This window comes from Arachis ipaensis, chromosome B9 (genome assembly GCF_059453495.1).
Source record: "Arachis ipaensis isolate K30076 ecotype BB chromosome B9, ASM5945349v1, whole genome shotgun sequence".
Lineage (NCBI taxonomy): Eukaryota > Viridiplantae > Streptophyta > Magnoliopsida > Fabales > Fabaceae > Arachis > Arachis ipaensis.
The window spans coordinates 99,094,114-99,110,628 of NC_142444.1; the positions used below are offsets into that span (position 1 = coordinate 99,094,114).

The following is a 16,515-nucleotide window of genomic DNA, read 5'->3' on the forward strand; positions in this document are numbered from 1 at the left end:
CTTACTTACTCTTAATCCTAATTGAATCTTCTAGAAGTTTTCGTTTCAAATAAATTTTTGAATTTGAATTTTTTTATTTTTCTAGTTCTTTTCTTTTAGGTTCAAGGTTGCTCCTTGTTCCAATAAAAAACTGAATGCTGTCGAGCTCTTGCTTAGAATTCATGTATGTTTGGTGCTTTTTTCATTTCCCAAAGTGAATTATATGTTTCTAGGATAAGGACATTGGGAATTTTGTAAGTACAATGTTACTGAGAAAGAAGTTTAGTTATTGCACAAACACCACATGAATTTGGATTGTGAGTTTTATTTGTCATTCCAATAAGCTTTATATTAATATTTCATCTTTTGATTCAAATTAGTACTAGATTTTGCATCTATTCTTTACTATCTATTATGCACATTGCTAAAGGTTATAATTCCTGTGTTAATTCTTAACTACTTTGCATTTACTATCTTCAATATTTTTATAAAAAAAAACATCAAAAAATTTAAATTACAAAATACTAGCAAAAATAATTTTTCTTTTTAAATTCTTAAATATAATTTAACTTTACTTATGTAGGATATTTTATTAAAACAAATCATGCATACCAAATTAAACAATAAATTTTAAAATAAGTAATTTTAATTAAAGAAACGGACTCCTAAGGTTTAAGGGATATTTGTTTAGTATTATTAGTAAAAATTATAAAAAAAAAGAATTAATCTTAGCATACAAGCCATTAGCATTTACAAGTCTTACAAGTGCGGAACTTACTAAAACCCTAAACGCGCTCTAATTCATACGTACAAGTCACGCGCTATATAACAGACTTTAGTTTCAATCAAAATCAATTAACGCGCGAATATCTCTCTTCCAATCTTCAAAAGATTTCCTTACCTTCTTCGAATCTCTTGCCAGGTTTCTTCGTTCTCCTTTTCGCATTCTCCCCTGGTCTTTTGGATCCTTCTTTCTTCTGCGTTTATCACTTCTTTGGTCTTCGTCATTCGCTTGAGTTTTGCGAACTGTAACGCTAGCTTCATTTTATTTTGATTTTCTGGTTTCTGAAATCAAATTTTGAAGTCCTTTTGAAGATAATGGATGATTCAACCTCAGATTGTTAGCGCAATCATGGCGAAGTGGATTCAATCTCAGATTGTCAGCTCAATCACAGTGAAGTGGATTTTGAATTTGAATCGAACAAAGTTCTTGAGGTTTGATTTAGTTTCAGTTAATTTTGATTGTCTAGCTGAATAATTCGTGAAGCTAGACTGTGAAATTAATGCGTGAACATAATCTGTGGATTGAATCTAATGTATTAATTTTGATTAATTATCTGCAATTTATAGCAGACGCTCGGGTGTAGATCAGAACTTTTTGGGTGTATTTTTATGGAGGTTTGGGTGTATTTACAGTTTATGGTTTTTCTTGTTATTTTTAATTGACTTGTTGTCGTTCGGGTGTATATTAGGAGTCCTTGGTTGTATGTTACTTTGATTGTTATTTTTTTTATGAGGTGCAGAAATTCTATAATATTTTCTTGTTTTTAACATGTTGTATTTTGCAGTCTCTCTCTGTTGTTGATGAGCAACTTGTTCCCAAGGTAGGAATGACTTTTAAAAACCTTGAAGATGCTACAAAATTTTATAAGGACTATGCCAAGGCTGCAGGTTTATTATATCCAGTTAAACTTCTTTCATGCTGTATCAGTGGTGCATCCAAATTCCAGCCAATATCAAGGACGTGTTATGAATTATCAGTTCAGGGAACCAGCAGCAGTGGATAGTTTTTTGGGTGTATAGTTACAGAATATGGATGTAAACCATATTTTCTTGAGTGTATTTTTGAATTTTCTTGTGTTTGACATTTTACATATATATATTTCAGAATCTGCTGTTTATGTTATAAATTATTGTTTTTTTTTATTTTGGTATAGGGTTTAGGGTTTAAGGGTTTAGGGGCTTAGGGTTTAGGGATAAAGCATAAGGGAATAGAGTCTGGTGTATATTTAACTTTTCTTGGGTGTAAAATGAGATTTTATGAGTGTAAAAATTAATGATTTGGGTGTATAATAGGTCGGGTGATTTAGGGTTTAGGGTTTAGATTTTTAGGGTTTAGGTTTTTAGTGTTTAGGGTTTAGTGTTTAGGGTTTAGTATTTATGATTTAGGTTTTTAGGGTTTAGGGTTTAGAGTTTAGTGTTTAGGGTTCAGTGTTTAGGGTTTAGGGTTTAGGTTTTTAATGTTTAATTAGTGTTTAGGGTTTATGGTTTAGGGTTTAGGTTTTTAGGGTTTAGGATTTAGTGTTTAGGGTTTAGGATTTAGGGTATATGGTTTAGGGTTTAGGGTTTAGGATTTAGGATTTAGTGTTTAGGGTTTAGGGTTTAGGTTTTAGGTTAGTGCTTAGGGTTTATGGTTTAGAATTTTTAGGGATAAATCATCAGGGGGAATAGATGTTTGGGTGTATAATCAACATTCTTTGGGTGTAAAATGTCAGGTTATGGGTGTATATTTGGTTTGATGTTTTCCTTCATATTATAGTACCTGTAAATCAGACATTTTCAATACACCAGAGAGAGTTTAATTATGGAAAAAAAATTACTTATAATTGGATCAAATATATTTACAGCATGTGTTCAATTTCTTACAAGAGTATATAACAGTTACATTAATCAGTGTCAATATCATTAGAATCTATCTGGCAAAATTGACTCAATAACAATGAGGATGGTCTGGACAGTCTTATTGCATGACTTCCGCTAATGGCTTCAGCTTTGTCTTGATTCATTTCATGGAATAGAAGACATATATTTGTTCTTACATTTTTTTCAGCTTGTTTTTTGCCTTCCATTTTTACTGCAATGAAAAATACACTCATGGATATCAGTCAGATACACTCATAGATCAACCAGATACACAAAAACTGATTTCATAAGTATTTGATGAGATCAGTTCAAAATGATGTTCAATTGAATCAAACATCGATAAATATACAAGCTCAAGCAATATTACAATGTCAAGCAATATACAGCCAAGGACAAGCAGTATTAGAACATTTGCAACAGTTGACTATATTAAATTATATGAGTTCAGAAATATATACCCAACAAATTACGCCATATACACCCAACAATCAACCATATACACCCAACACATTACGCCATATACACCCAACAAATTACGTAATATACACACAAAAATCAGTTAGGAGAAGAACTAGAACAAAAAGAATTGTAAAAGCTAGAATAAGATGAACGATAAAAACTTAGATCAGGCACATACACCCAAACCAATTTCATAAGTATTTAATTAGATCAGTTCAAAATTATGTTCAATTCACTGAAACATGGATAAATATACAAGCTCAAGCAATATTACAATGTCAAGCAATATACACCCAAGGACAAGCAATATTAGGACAGTTGCAACAGTTGATTATATTACATGATATGGGTTCAAGAATATACACCCAACAAATTACGCCATATACACCCAACAATCAACCATATACACCCAACACATTACGCCATATACACCGAACAATCAACCATATACACCCATACAAATTACTCCATATACACCCAACAAATTAAGCAATATACAGCGAAAAATCAGTTACGAGAAGAACTAGAACAAGAAGAACAGTAAAACCTAGAACCACTTTGAAGAACAATAAAACCTAGAGGAACTTACAAGAAGAGTAAAACCTAGAATAAGAAGAACAGTAAAAATAGTGATATGAGATTTAGAACAAGAAGATCAGTAAAATCTAGAAGAACATGGAAGAACAGTAAAACCTAGTTCTTCGATTTCGAAATCAGAAACAGAAATGTGAAAAATGTACAAGATGAGTAAAATAGTAACGTGCCTTGAATAATATTTCTTCGTTTTTTCTGGAGATTGTTGATGGAGAGTTCTATCTTCGCGACGAGTTCGACCTTGAATAATGTCTCTTCAGTTTGGAATGTTGCTCGAAACTTTGTGGTTTGTGTTTTGTTTGAAGGAGAAGAGGAAGAGTTAGCCATGACGAGCGCTTATTCCAAAGAGTAACCGTTTGAGTGACGCGCGTGGGTTGACGCTCCATTCAAAGGGAGTGAGTGCGCGTGGACAAGTTATTGGGCTGAGTTAATTTGTAAGGCTTGTAAGCCTTTTTTACTTGTATGTGTAGCAGTCCCTAAAAAAATAGTGATTTATATTGTTTAGTGTTATTAGTAAGAATTTAGAATTTAGTGACGTGTATTAGGTTTTTTTAAGAAAATAGTTTGCAAACCGTATAAAACAATTTAAAATGCTAAACATCCATCAGAACTTGTTAATTAATTAATTTTAAAACTCTAAACATTGATCAGAACCTGTTAATTAATTAATTTGAAAATCCTAATCGTCCATCATAACTTCTTGCTTATTATTTTAGTGGCGTAAGACTAGAAATTTAGAATTTTGAAGAAGCCACCTTTTTCCTTGAGTCTCCGTTTTTTCTGGCCTTTTTTTTCCTCTTGGTTCCTTCTAGCTTTGACTCTCTCTTAGGGGTGTTCGCGATGTGGTTTGGTTCGGTTTTAAGGAAAAAAGTCATCCGATCCGAACGCTTAATTTATGTGCGGTGCGGTTTGGATTGGATGAAATCTTTTTGGAAATCCGATCCGATTACAAGCGGTTTGGATCGGTTTGGATTTGCGATTTTTTAAATAAAAAAATTAAATACATATAACAAGTCTCAACATCAAATTTTAAATAATCAACAATGACATAACAAGTTTTAACAATATCTTAAAAAGTTAACGATAACATAACAATAGAAATAAAATTATAGGTTAGTTAAAATAAATAAATAAATAACATTTTGAACATAAAATATTTATTAAATAATAATAATACATGAATAATAGAAAAATGTATAACAAATTGAACATGTTATAAGTATAATTGTAAATATAATAATAAAATAATAATATTATAGCACTTTGTGCGGTTTGTATTGGATTGGATCGGTTATGAAAAGTAGATCCAAAATCCGATCCAATCCAGCGGTTTGCAAAAAATAGAATCCAATCAAATCCGAATTAGTACGGTTTTAATCAGTTTTCGATTTGGATCGAATTGAATGAGCGATTTAATTTGAATCGGTTTGGATTTGAACACCCCTACTCTCTCTCACTTGGTTTCAAACCATAGTGTCAGTCGAATTATTTTACCCAATTGTTGTTGGATCATTAAAAAAGTCCAATATTATAATCATCTTCATTAATGCATGAATTGGATATCAACTAATTAATTACTTCATAGAGTACTTTCTGAGCATTCTGTAGAGTTGTTCGGGACTTTACCAACAAGGTAAATACGTGTTGCTTTTCTCCTTATAACACATACTTTTAGCACCAACTAAAAAATTTTTCTTTCAGCACTACAGTATAACCCTTTAATAAACTGGTTTTGATAAAAATTATGGTTTCAGTTCAGTTTTTTATTTAAAAAAATTGATTTATTTAAAACAGTTTCAATTCAGTTTTAATTCAGTTCAATGAAACAGTTTTTTTGCACACTCCTATAGTCCTATGGCCCATCATGAATGATACCAAATGATCACAAAATTTTATGAAATTAATATCCAAGTACGGATTTTGAATTTATGAGAAATACAACTAATTTTCTTAGGAGGGATGCTAGGTATAGGAATTATACAAGATCTTGATCTGTGGGTTATAAGAATTATGCTAAAATTATATGACATTTCCTAAACTCTTCAATCTCACCATTTTTAATAATCTAACCACACTAGATCCCTTGTGACTTATCATGGACACCACTAAATGATCTTAAAACTCCATGAAATTACCATCTAAGTCTGAATTTTGAATTCAAGAAATTTCTTCACATAAAAATTCAGTTACAGATCTTATGCTAGAGTTATGGTATCTTGATTTGTCGATTATAAGAATTATATCAGAGTTACAAGACATTCTTCAGACTCTTTAATCTTACAATTTTCAATAACACAACCACACTGGATCCCTTGTGGCTCATCTTAGATGACACGAAGTGGTCACAAAACTCTAAAAAATTACTATCCAAGCATGGATTATGAATTCATGAGAAATTCAATTAATTTTCTCATGAGTAAATCTGGTTACAGGAATTATGTCACTTATAGGATCTTGATCTGTAGGTTACAAAAATTACGCCAGAGTTACAAGATATTCTCTAAACTCTTCAATCTCACAATTTTTAACAATCCAACCACACTAAATAAAAAAATGAAATGAAAATAAAATTCTAATATATTTAATAATTAAATAAACAATCAAATTACTGTAGATCATAATCTCAAATTTAAAAAATAAAAATAAATAAAATACAAAATACTTAATGAATAATACCAAATCAAAAAATTCCATGCAATTACCATCTATACACGGATTTTCATTTCATAAAAAATTTAAGAATTTTTTTCACAAGGGAATTTAATTATAGAAATTGAGCTAGAGTTCCAGAATTATGATCATAAGTTACAAGAATTGGGCCAATCTTATAGGACATTCTCCAGCTTCTTCAGTCTCACAATTTCTAAAAATCTAATCATACTAAATCCCTTATAACTCATCCTGGATGACACCAAATAGTAATAAAATTCCACAAAATCACCATCCAAACAAAGATTGTGTTTTCATGAAAAATTTAAGAAATTTTCTCACAAGCGAATCTAGTCACATAAATTATGCCAGAGTTACAATATCTTAATCGGTAAGTCACAGGAATTATGCTAGAGTTGTACTACATTATTTAGACTTTCAATCTCATAATTTCCAACAATCCAACCACATTAGATCCCTTGTGACAGATCATGGATGATACCAAATGATTACAAAACTCCAAGAAATCACTATCCAGCATTGATTTGAATTCATGAGAAATTCAAACAATTTTCTCACAAGAAAATCCGGCTACAACAATAATGCAAGAGTTACAAGATCTTGATCGACAGGTTATGGAAATAATGCCAAAGTTACAGGACATTCTTCAAACTCTTCAATCTCACAATTTACAGCAATGCAATTATCCTAGATCACTTGTGGCTCACCATGGTAGACACCAAATAGTCATAAAACTCCATAAAGTCACTATCCAAGCATGGATTTTAAATTTAATAAAAATTTAAAGAATTTTCTCACAAGAAAATCTAATTACAGGAATTGGTGTTACATTTATAGGATCTTGATCACCATGTTACAGAAATTGTGTTTGTATTACAAGATCCCTTGTGACTAATCATCGATGATACCAAATGAAATCACAAAACTCTATGAAATTACCATCCAAGTATGGATTTTGTTTTTACGAAAAATGCATAGAATTTCCTCATATGAGAATCCGATTATATGAATTACGCTAGAGTTACAGGATCTTGATCAGCAAAGTTACAAGACTTGAACCAGGATTACAATTTTTTATATTATGAAAATTTTGTTGTAAAAAAGATAAAATTTTAAACTTTGATAAAAGGATCTTAGTATTAAGACAACTAAAAAACAGAGCACAGACTAATTATATTTATAACTAACTAGCTATTTCGTTTTGACACATCATTGCTGAGAATCTGAGACAAACAAGTTATAAACCTTAAATCTTAAATTTTATCTCCATTTATCCAAATTGTAAAGGTTTTCTAAGAGATTTATGTTGCAAGATTTTTCCTGAATTTACATATTACCGCAAAGCAATTTATAGGATTTTTAAAAGGAAAGATGATTTCTTAATTAAGAATGATAAATTCATAAGTAAAAAATATTGATAAGAAATTCAGTATTTTTTAATTGATGCAATAATCTACAGTAATACATCAACAATATACAGTGTACAACATGGATACATAATGTTACTGGAAACCTTAAAAAGTATAAAATTGATCTAACTTAGAAGCTCATAAATGCAAGAAAATTCTACATATACAACTTATATGTGTAACATATATGTGCCTCTATTAGATAAATCATATTTCTTGTTTTTTCTCTTGCAAGGGCTCCATCAGAATGGTTTAGTGTTCTAGCATCTAAATTTTTGTGCTTGCTGCTGCAAACTTCCACAAGCATGAAAGCAAATCATTTGACGTTTGAGTTTATAAATTGTCCTGCTTGAACTCAAATTTGAAGTTTTTCTGGTATTGATAACCCTCTGAATCTGTCTTCACTTGATCTCTATCAACACAGGCTAAACCACAAGACATGGGAGTTCAACTTTATTGCAAATATAGGATGAGTCTTCTCAGTTATGCCAACGAGTCCAAAGATTCTATAAGAAAACCATAGCAGATGGAATAAACAATTTGATGTTAACCATGTTACTAAAAAGATAGGTAAAGACAATTGATAAAGAGTTGCCTCGATTTAAGGTGTCTCAAGCATTATTATAAGAATTTTAATACCATAACAAAAAAAAATAAGAATGTCATGTTCTATTTGAAATTTCATGTAAATCTCATAAATCTAATTGCCCATTCAATTCCCAGATTGCCCGCATCAAATAGTTCTCCCAATTTATGAAGATATAAGTATACTTACTTTTTTTTTAAATACAATAGTAAAACTTTCATGATAACAATATCAAACTAATAAAACTAGTCAACTATTAGTCAATTATTATAAGTAAAATATTAAGGAACTACTCAGATAAAAACGTTTTTTTTAAATGTTTTCTAATAATTAAAATTTAACACATATAATTGATTAAACTGTGTTATTTTTGTCAAAATTAAACCAGACAAATTAATTTAATCGAAAAAATAGTGAATCAAATCTTAAACTGGTCTAAATTAATATTATTTTTTCTAAAAAATGACTACAATACCCTTATTATAGAAAACGACTAAAATACTCCTATTATATATACTAATTTTGATAATCATAAATTCTAGTCCTTTATTTCTCTATTGTCATAGGATTAGGATTTAGAGTTTTCAAAATCAATATATATATAAAATAAATTATTTTAGTATTTTCTATAATAAGAGTATTGTAGTAATTCTTTATTAAAAATAATATTAATTTAAACCGGTTCAAAATTTAATTCATCATTTTTTCGGTTAAATTAATTTGTATGACCTAATTTTGACAAAAATAATACAATTTAATCGATTATATGTATTTAATTTTAATTACTAAAAAATATCTTTAAAAAAAAGATATTTTAGACGTCTTTATCTAAGTGACTACCACCTATTAAAATCTGCAATTAGATTTTAGATCACAACATGCAGGATAGTTGAATTAAACACACATTAATAAGAAGTCATTGAACTAAATTGAAAAGATGAAGATTCAGATAAATGTATCTACTAGGTAAGGAGGATAGTTTGTTCTCTATATAAAATTTGGAAAAGTATAGGTAACCATAATATTTTTGAACAATGTGAATTAATAGGGTTAAAAGAGTAAATTAATCTTAAATTTAATTAGTAGCATTAAATTAAGATGTAGTATACTTTTATTTGATTGGTGGTTGTTCATGTTGTTCAAGATAGTCATTGTTTACCTAACATTCCCCATAAAATTTATAACAAGAATAGTAAAAACAATCACACCATCATAAAATGAAAAGAACAAGTTGTTAAAAACTAAACCAGAAACCATACCAAAAGCAAACAATATCAAAATCAACTGGTCGGCTGGTCTATTTCATATCATGTTAGCACAGTATTAAACAGAGATTGTATTCAACTGTATTCAAAATTACATTGAACAAACAAACAACTAGCATCCCTATCCATAATCTAACAAAACAGCACAATGTAAAATTCACATGTTCTAAATAAATATTCAATCTGAATCAGATAAGAAATTATGAGTGAGACCTGATTTTCTTGAGTCTCTCCAAGTAGTCATCCCTGAGCTTCATGTCAAGGACGTTGGTCACTACCTGAGAGGCTGAGAGTACTTGCCATCCTTGTATTTCAACCCTTAGTAAGATAAATATCATATACACGACCTGGTAAGTTATTGTTTACAAACCATAAATTATTTTTATCCAACAACATAAAAGGAGGAGGGCAACGTACTCTTGTTCATGCGGATATCGACCTTCTTGCAACAGATGTTGGTGAATTGCCTTACGATACCTTTGATGAAGGTTATAGCAAACATAATCTTCTGCTTTCCATCTATGTTTATGTTTAGAACACACAAAATGTGCTGAAAATCCTTGTTTTCGACTAGATACTACATTATCCAAAAGAGAGCGAGATTACAATAACACAATCATTATACCGCATTTTAAGCATAAACGTGGCAAGGATTGGTTTCAAAACCCTTGATTTCATATCACAGGCTAGTTAAGAAAAAAAAAACCGATAGAATTCACGATAGCTGATATCAAAAGCTATATATATATATATATAGGGAGAAAGAGGGATAGAACACATCTTGCAACAAAATTTGTGAACCAGAATCAGTAGTTTTGAGAAAATACTCATCAAGATCGATTATAACTTCAACCAGACCTTTGGTGTTCTTGAAACCACCATCGCAAGCTCGCCCTGTGGTCCCTTCGAGAACCCGCTCACCATTAACAACGGAGCAGTCACGCTCGCCACCGTGCCACCACCTCCCCTTGCCATAACAACCACTTCTAATCCCGTCATGGTGGTCGCTGCCTCCCACTCCTTGCACAACCCATGGACACGATTACCTCCCCCGTTGCATGGCCCGTGGCTCAAACACAACCCTTCTTACGTGTCCCGTGTGTTGGGAAAATTGAGGATCAACGAAAAAAAAAAAAAAATAAATATAATGGCAAAAATTAAATAATTAAATATCAGAATATTATTGTGAAAAAATCTTTAAAAGATGGAAAAAAATCCACGAGACTTAATTTAGTAAGATCTTTCACTATTAAAATAATGGATACACAATCAGTCTTTTTAACTGCATTAGGGAATCTCAACAATCAACAAAATACATCATCAAAATTGATGGAATCAACATAAACTCTTTACAAAGTAGGTATCTCAAATCAAACAAAATAGAAGACAATACAACTAACAAGTTATATCCTAATATTTATCTCTACACCAGGAATAACATATAAAAATTTCATTAGAAATAGTGCAAGTTTACTAGTTTAATCGAATCAAAATGACAATGCTCTTTTTCTCCAATTTTCTTCTTTTCTTCGACGATGAACCCTCACTCTCTCTGTTTCGTTTGTTTTAAAAATGAAAGTGTTTTTCAAAAATCTCTCTCCCTCTCACCATGGCATAAAAGCCACTTTCTTTTTATTTTTATTTTATTTTTTATTTCTAACTTGTGGGGCCCACTTAGTTAGGGGTCCACTAATAAATCTTTCCCTCACCAATTTAAGTGAGAATAGACTGTTCTACCAAGCACACCTTCTCTTTGCAGGAATCAATTTCGTTGCAGGTAAGCTGTTAGTCATCATATTTGAATTATTATCATCAGTATGGATCTTCTCAAGTGCATATGACTTCATCTTAAGCGCTTAACGTATCCAATGATACCTCACCTTTATGTGCTTTGATCTGGAATGAAATGTCGAATTTTTGCTGAGATGGATAGCACTCTAACAAAATAACACAAACTTCTCTTGATTGATGCCTAACTCTTGTAGAAATTTCTTCGTCCACAAGAGTTCCTTAGAAGTTTCAACAATAGCAATGTATTCTTATAGTAGACAAAGCAACACATTTCTGAAGTCGAGATTACTACGACACAGTTCCCCCTGCAAAAGTCATCATATAACCCAGAAGTAGACTTTCTTGAATTAAGATACCCAGCCATGTCCGCATCTGTGCAACTATCCAATACAGGTTGGCCACTTCCAAAGCATAAATAAACTTTGAAAGTACCATTAAGGTATCTGAGAATCCACTTCACTACTTGCCAGTGTTCCTTGTTAGGAATAGAGAGAAACCGAATAACAACTCCAACGGCATGAGTAATATCTGGCCTGGTGCAAACCATAACATACATCAAACTGCCAACTGCAGATGCATATGGAATCTTCTTCATTTCTACCTTCTCTTTCTCACTTGTAGGACATTGTCGCGAACTCAGATTGAAATGACTAGTAAGTGGAGTACCAACAGGTTTGGAATTACTCATTCTAAACCTCTTTAAAACCTTCTCAATATACTTTTGCTACGATAACCACAGTTTTCTATTCTTCCGGTCACGAGTGATACTCATGCCAAGGATTTTTTTGCAGGACCCAAATCCTTCATAGCAAAGGATTTGATCAAGTCTTTCTTATGACTTTCAATCTTCTTAATGTCATGACCAACAATCAACATGTCATCAATATAAAGCAAGAGAATTATAAAATCACCATCAGTGAATTTCTTAACATACACACAATGATCAGGAGAAGTTTTACTATGCCCATGATCTTTCATGAAGGAATCAAACTTCGTGTGCCACTGCTTTGGCACTTGCTTCAACCCATATAAGCTCTTCTTCAACTTGCATACAAGGCGCTCCTTTCCTTTAATCTCGAAACCCTCTGGTTGCTCCATATAAATTTATTTATCTATGTCACCGTGAAGGAATGCAATCTTCATATTAAGCTGCTCAACCTCTAAATTCAAGCTAGCTGCCAATCCAAGCACAACTCGAATAGAGGACATCTTCACAACTGGAGAGAAAATCTCCTCAAAATTAATACCTTTCTTTTACTCAAAGCCTTTCACAACCAATCGAGCGTTGTACCTTGACCGTGAGACATTTTCATCCGTTTTCAATTTAAATATCCATTTTTCTTGAATGCTCTCTTACCCTTTGGTAGCATCACCAATTCAAACGTATGATTCTCATGCAAGGATTTCATTTCTTCTTGCATGGCCTTCAACCAATCTTCCTTATGCTCATCAGACATAGCTTTCTAGTTGCTCTCTGACTCTCCAATCTCAGTGTTTATCACATACTCATGAGGAGAGTATTTCTGAGAAGCATGTCGCTCTCTAATACACTACAAGAAAAAGCGTATTTATCGACGCAAAAAATCGATGGCTTGCTGTCGATATTTTAAAAATAAAATAAAATAAAATAAAATAATAAAATCGACAGTCTGTTCGTCGATTTTTTTATGATGCATTAAATCCCTATTAGCTATCGTCATATTGTCAACGGACCGGAGGGCGAAAATACTTTTATTTTAAAATCGACGGACTTGGCATCTATTTTTATATTTAAAATATCGACAACCTTTCCGTCGATAAATTTAAACAGTTCAGATTGCTTTCTTAAATAAAATAAATGGTGTGGATTTAATGTATAAAATAGACGCTAAAGGCGTTACTTTTTTCAAATTAAAATCGACATAAATGGCGTCGATTTTATATCATAATATCGACGGCAATGTTGCCGATTTTAGTAACAATGTAAAATCCTCAAACTCATATTATAGACAGAAACAGTGTCGATCTCACTACAAGAAATTATTAAAAATAAAATATTAAAATCGACGACAATGCTATCTATTATTTTAGCAACTTTCAATAATTGTTTTTCTTTAAAATCGACTAATCTGTTGTCTATTTTAATAATTATAATATCGACAATTTTTGCCGTCGATAAATTTTAACGATGGAGATCTTCTTTTACAATAGGATGGACGCTATAAATTTATTATATAAAATTGACGGTTAATATGTTAATTTTTGTTTTAACTAAAATCGACGAATTTGGCGACGATTTTTATCAACAAAAAATTAAGCCCGCGTTTATTACCCGCGTCCTTCGTTTCAATCAATTTCCCAAACATTAACCCCAAACCTCCATAGACTCAAAGTTCAGAGTGAAGCTGCTGCTGCTTCTTCTTCTCCAATGCTTGAGAGTAGAGACCAGAGACGAAGTCACCGTCACGAAGAGAGGCAGAGAGCAGATCAGTAGAGCTTCTTCTTCTCTGACAATTGAGAAAACCCGCCGTCCTCCGTCGGAGAGCAGAGCTTCTTCTTCTTCTCCTCCTCCTCCGCCGAGCCCGCCACCGCGCCATCCTGTTCATGTAAGTTCCTCTCAGTCTCTCTGATTATTATACTTATTTTTGCAATTGTTGTATCTACTATTTTGATATTGAAATTTTGAATTTGCGTCTGTTAATAACAATCGCATCACTGAAACCTAGTTAACATAATCAATTCATCACATTTCATCAATTGCTTCGTCTCTCTGTGCCGTTGTTGCTGTTGCCTTCAATTGACCGTGCTCAATCAAAATCAGTTACTCTCTCTCTTTCGTTCTTCAATCAAAATTAGTTACTCTCTCTGATTCAACTCATGCTTGCTACAAAATCAGGTTCCTAATTCTTCTCCAACGGCAGAAGCTGTCGTTCTGATATGTATGGAGCAGCGGTTTTAGATGCATATGAGCAAATAAAGGTACGCATGGAACCTGTTGCTTCATGGAACAACTTCAACTCATTTGCTGAGGTACAGATTTTGCTTCAGCATGATTCATTCAGAATAAAGGACTAAGCACATTGATTAACTGCATTTATGGAAATTTTATTTTTTGTTAATGGCATAGCATGAGTGCTTATGGATGAGAGAGTAGAAGGAGATCATGATATACATTGCTGGAAAATAACATATCGAAATGGTTGTACATGATGATCCTCAATGCTTCTTACCACAGTGATTCAAGCATTTAAGTTTTTATGTTCAGTTGAAATATTTTAGGATGAAATGTTTCAAGTGATTTACATTCCAATTTCTAAGTTAAGATTATTAATGATGTCTTCCTTTCCAAACAAATTTTTAAACTTATTAATTTCTGGTAATAATTTGTATTATGTATACTTGTCCACTTGCATTCTTCATGAGTTTGTTCACTATAATGCTCTCAGGAGGAAAGCAGATCTGCTGCCATTGGAAGGCAGCAGATGGTCACAGAGAAGGGTGGAAATTCGATTCAGACACTTGGCAGGGGTTCTGTTCGAAATGAAGAGAAAACTCGCAGATTACTATAATCGTACTTAAAATATAATATACCTGTAATCTTTGGTTCTGCTTTCTGTTTTTAGAATACTTAGAACCGCACTAACGGTTATTTCTATCTTTTCTCCTTGGTCTTGGATATGCTCACTAAAGCACATTCAAAATAGGTACCATGGAACATATAGTCCTATTAGGAGAATCAAGGTAAAAAAATATCTTGCTACCTCTAGTTTAGTTTCCAACATGTTAATTAATTTTGGCTCTTTGTAGATTCTTGGATGGCAACAAGTTGCTGAAAAAATTGGAATGCAACATTGTGCTGCATCAGGCCAATGGCTAAATGAGAGAATTGCTCTCTCAAGATATGCCCATGTAAGCACTATAAATCCTTGGCATATTTGAAAAAACTACAAAAGAAATAGATGATTCATTTTTACTGCTCATTGTCAGTTTAGGAATATTTGACAATCTAAATTTGTTAATTAAGTCACGAGTAAAAACTCAATAAAACTTGATGCACATCGTTAACCTGTAAATTGGTTAATTGTTCTTCAAGTGGAAGTAATTTATTGAGAAGTTCTGTTTTACAACTTTCACAATTGCATTTTGTTTTTATATGCACATGAATTTCTTTTGCAGGTACCACTTGGAAATTTTGAACTTGACTGGCTTATATTTACAGCAGATACCTTCTTCTCAAGAGCTTTGCGTGATAGTCAACAGGTTCTGATTGTAAGTTTATGTATATGAATGTTATCTTCAAACTGAAACTTCATGACTTACTGGTTCATCCTTGATTGTATTGTTTGATGAAGAGACATGTTTTCTTGATGAGGTAGGTCCATAGATATTTAGCTTGTTAAAGCTTCAATGTTTTTTTCATTTTCACTTGAGATTTAACCTTGTATTCTTCAGGGATCATTATGATTACTATTCAAGAAGAAACTTGTTTCCAAGTACCTCAGGCACCTATTTTTCATTCCAGAATGAGCCTTTGAATGTTGACTATAAATTTTAATTTGTCAAATCTGCTATATTATCGGGGGAGCATCTGCAAGTTTTAAATTTTAAGTCAACTTGTTCAACTGATCGATCCTCATTTCATTTGCCAATGTTCAAGGGACCACTTCCTTCTTTGCTCGAAACTGATGGGTCAGTTACACTTATGATGTGCTATATTTGTCCATGGCTAATGTTTTTTTAATTTTTGAGATTTGAATCATATACTAAAACTTTGCATGCATCAATTAAACTTTAGTATAGAGAATAATATATATTTGAGAAGATGTGCAGGATTTTCCTCTCATGCTATAGGATAATAGTTGCAATTTAACATCATTGCTCAATGCCAGAAAATACGAATAAAAATTAAATTATTCAGTTAGTTCTTAAGATATAGCCTATATTATGATGCATTGCACGACCACTTGAATTTCAAGTTGATGAATATGATGGAGCCCTCCCTAATTTGGTGTACATAGACCATACTCATGGATTCAAGTGGGAACAATTATTATCTACATTTTATTATTCGCTGAAATATATAAATCTTTGTAGTGGTTAATGGATCATCCATAATTTTTCACAAACAAATTAAAGTTTA

General features: G+C 31.9%; 2 protein-coding genes across 2 annotated transcripts; one reads left to right on the forward strand and one right to left on the reverse strand.

The window, feature by feature from the left end:
• Window positions 1-9,879: 9,879 nt before the first annotated feature.
• On the reverse strand, window positions 9,880-10,604 carry LOC148545601 (uncharacterized). Its single transcript, XM_088500218.1, has 3 exons — window positions 10,464-10,604; window positions 10,023-10,182; window positions 9,880-9,923 (listed from the first exon to the last, which is right to left on the reverse strand). Exons 1-3 carry the CDS (start codon window positions 10,602-10,604, stop codon window positions 9,880-9,882), a joined length of 345 nt encoding a protein of 114 aa, XP_088356344.1.
• A 3,708-nt stretch (window positions 10,605-14,312) lies between these two features.
• LOC107619117 (DNA polymerase epsilon catalytic subunit A-like) lies at window positions 14,313-15,662 on the forward strand. Its single transcript, XM_016321340.3, has 4 exons — window positions 14,313-14,405; window positions 15,066-15,116; window positions 15,183-15,284; window positions 15,552-15,662. Exons 1-4 carry the CDS (start codon window positions 14,313-14,315, stop codon window positions 15,660-15,662), a joined length of 357 nt encoding a protein of 118 aa, XP_016176826.2.
• The last annotated feature ends 853 nt before the right edge of the window (window positions 15,663-16,515 follow it).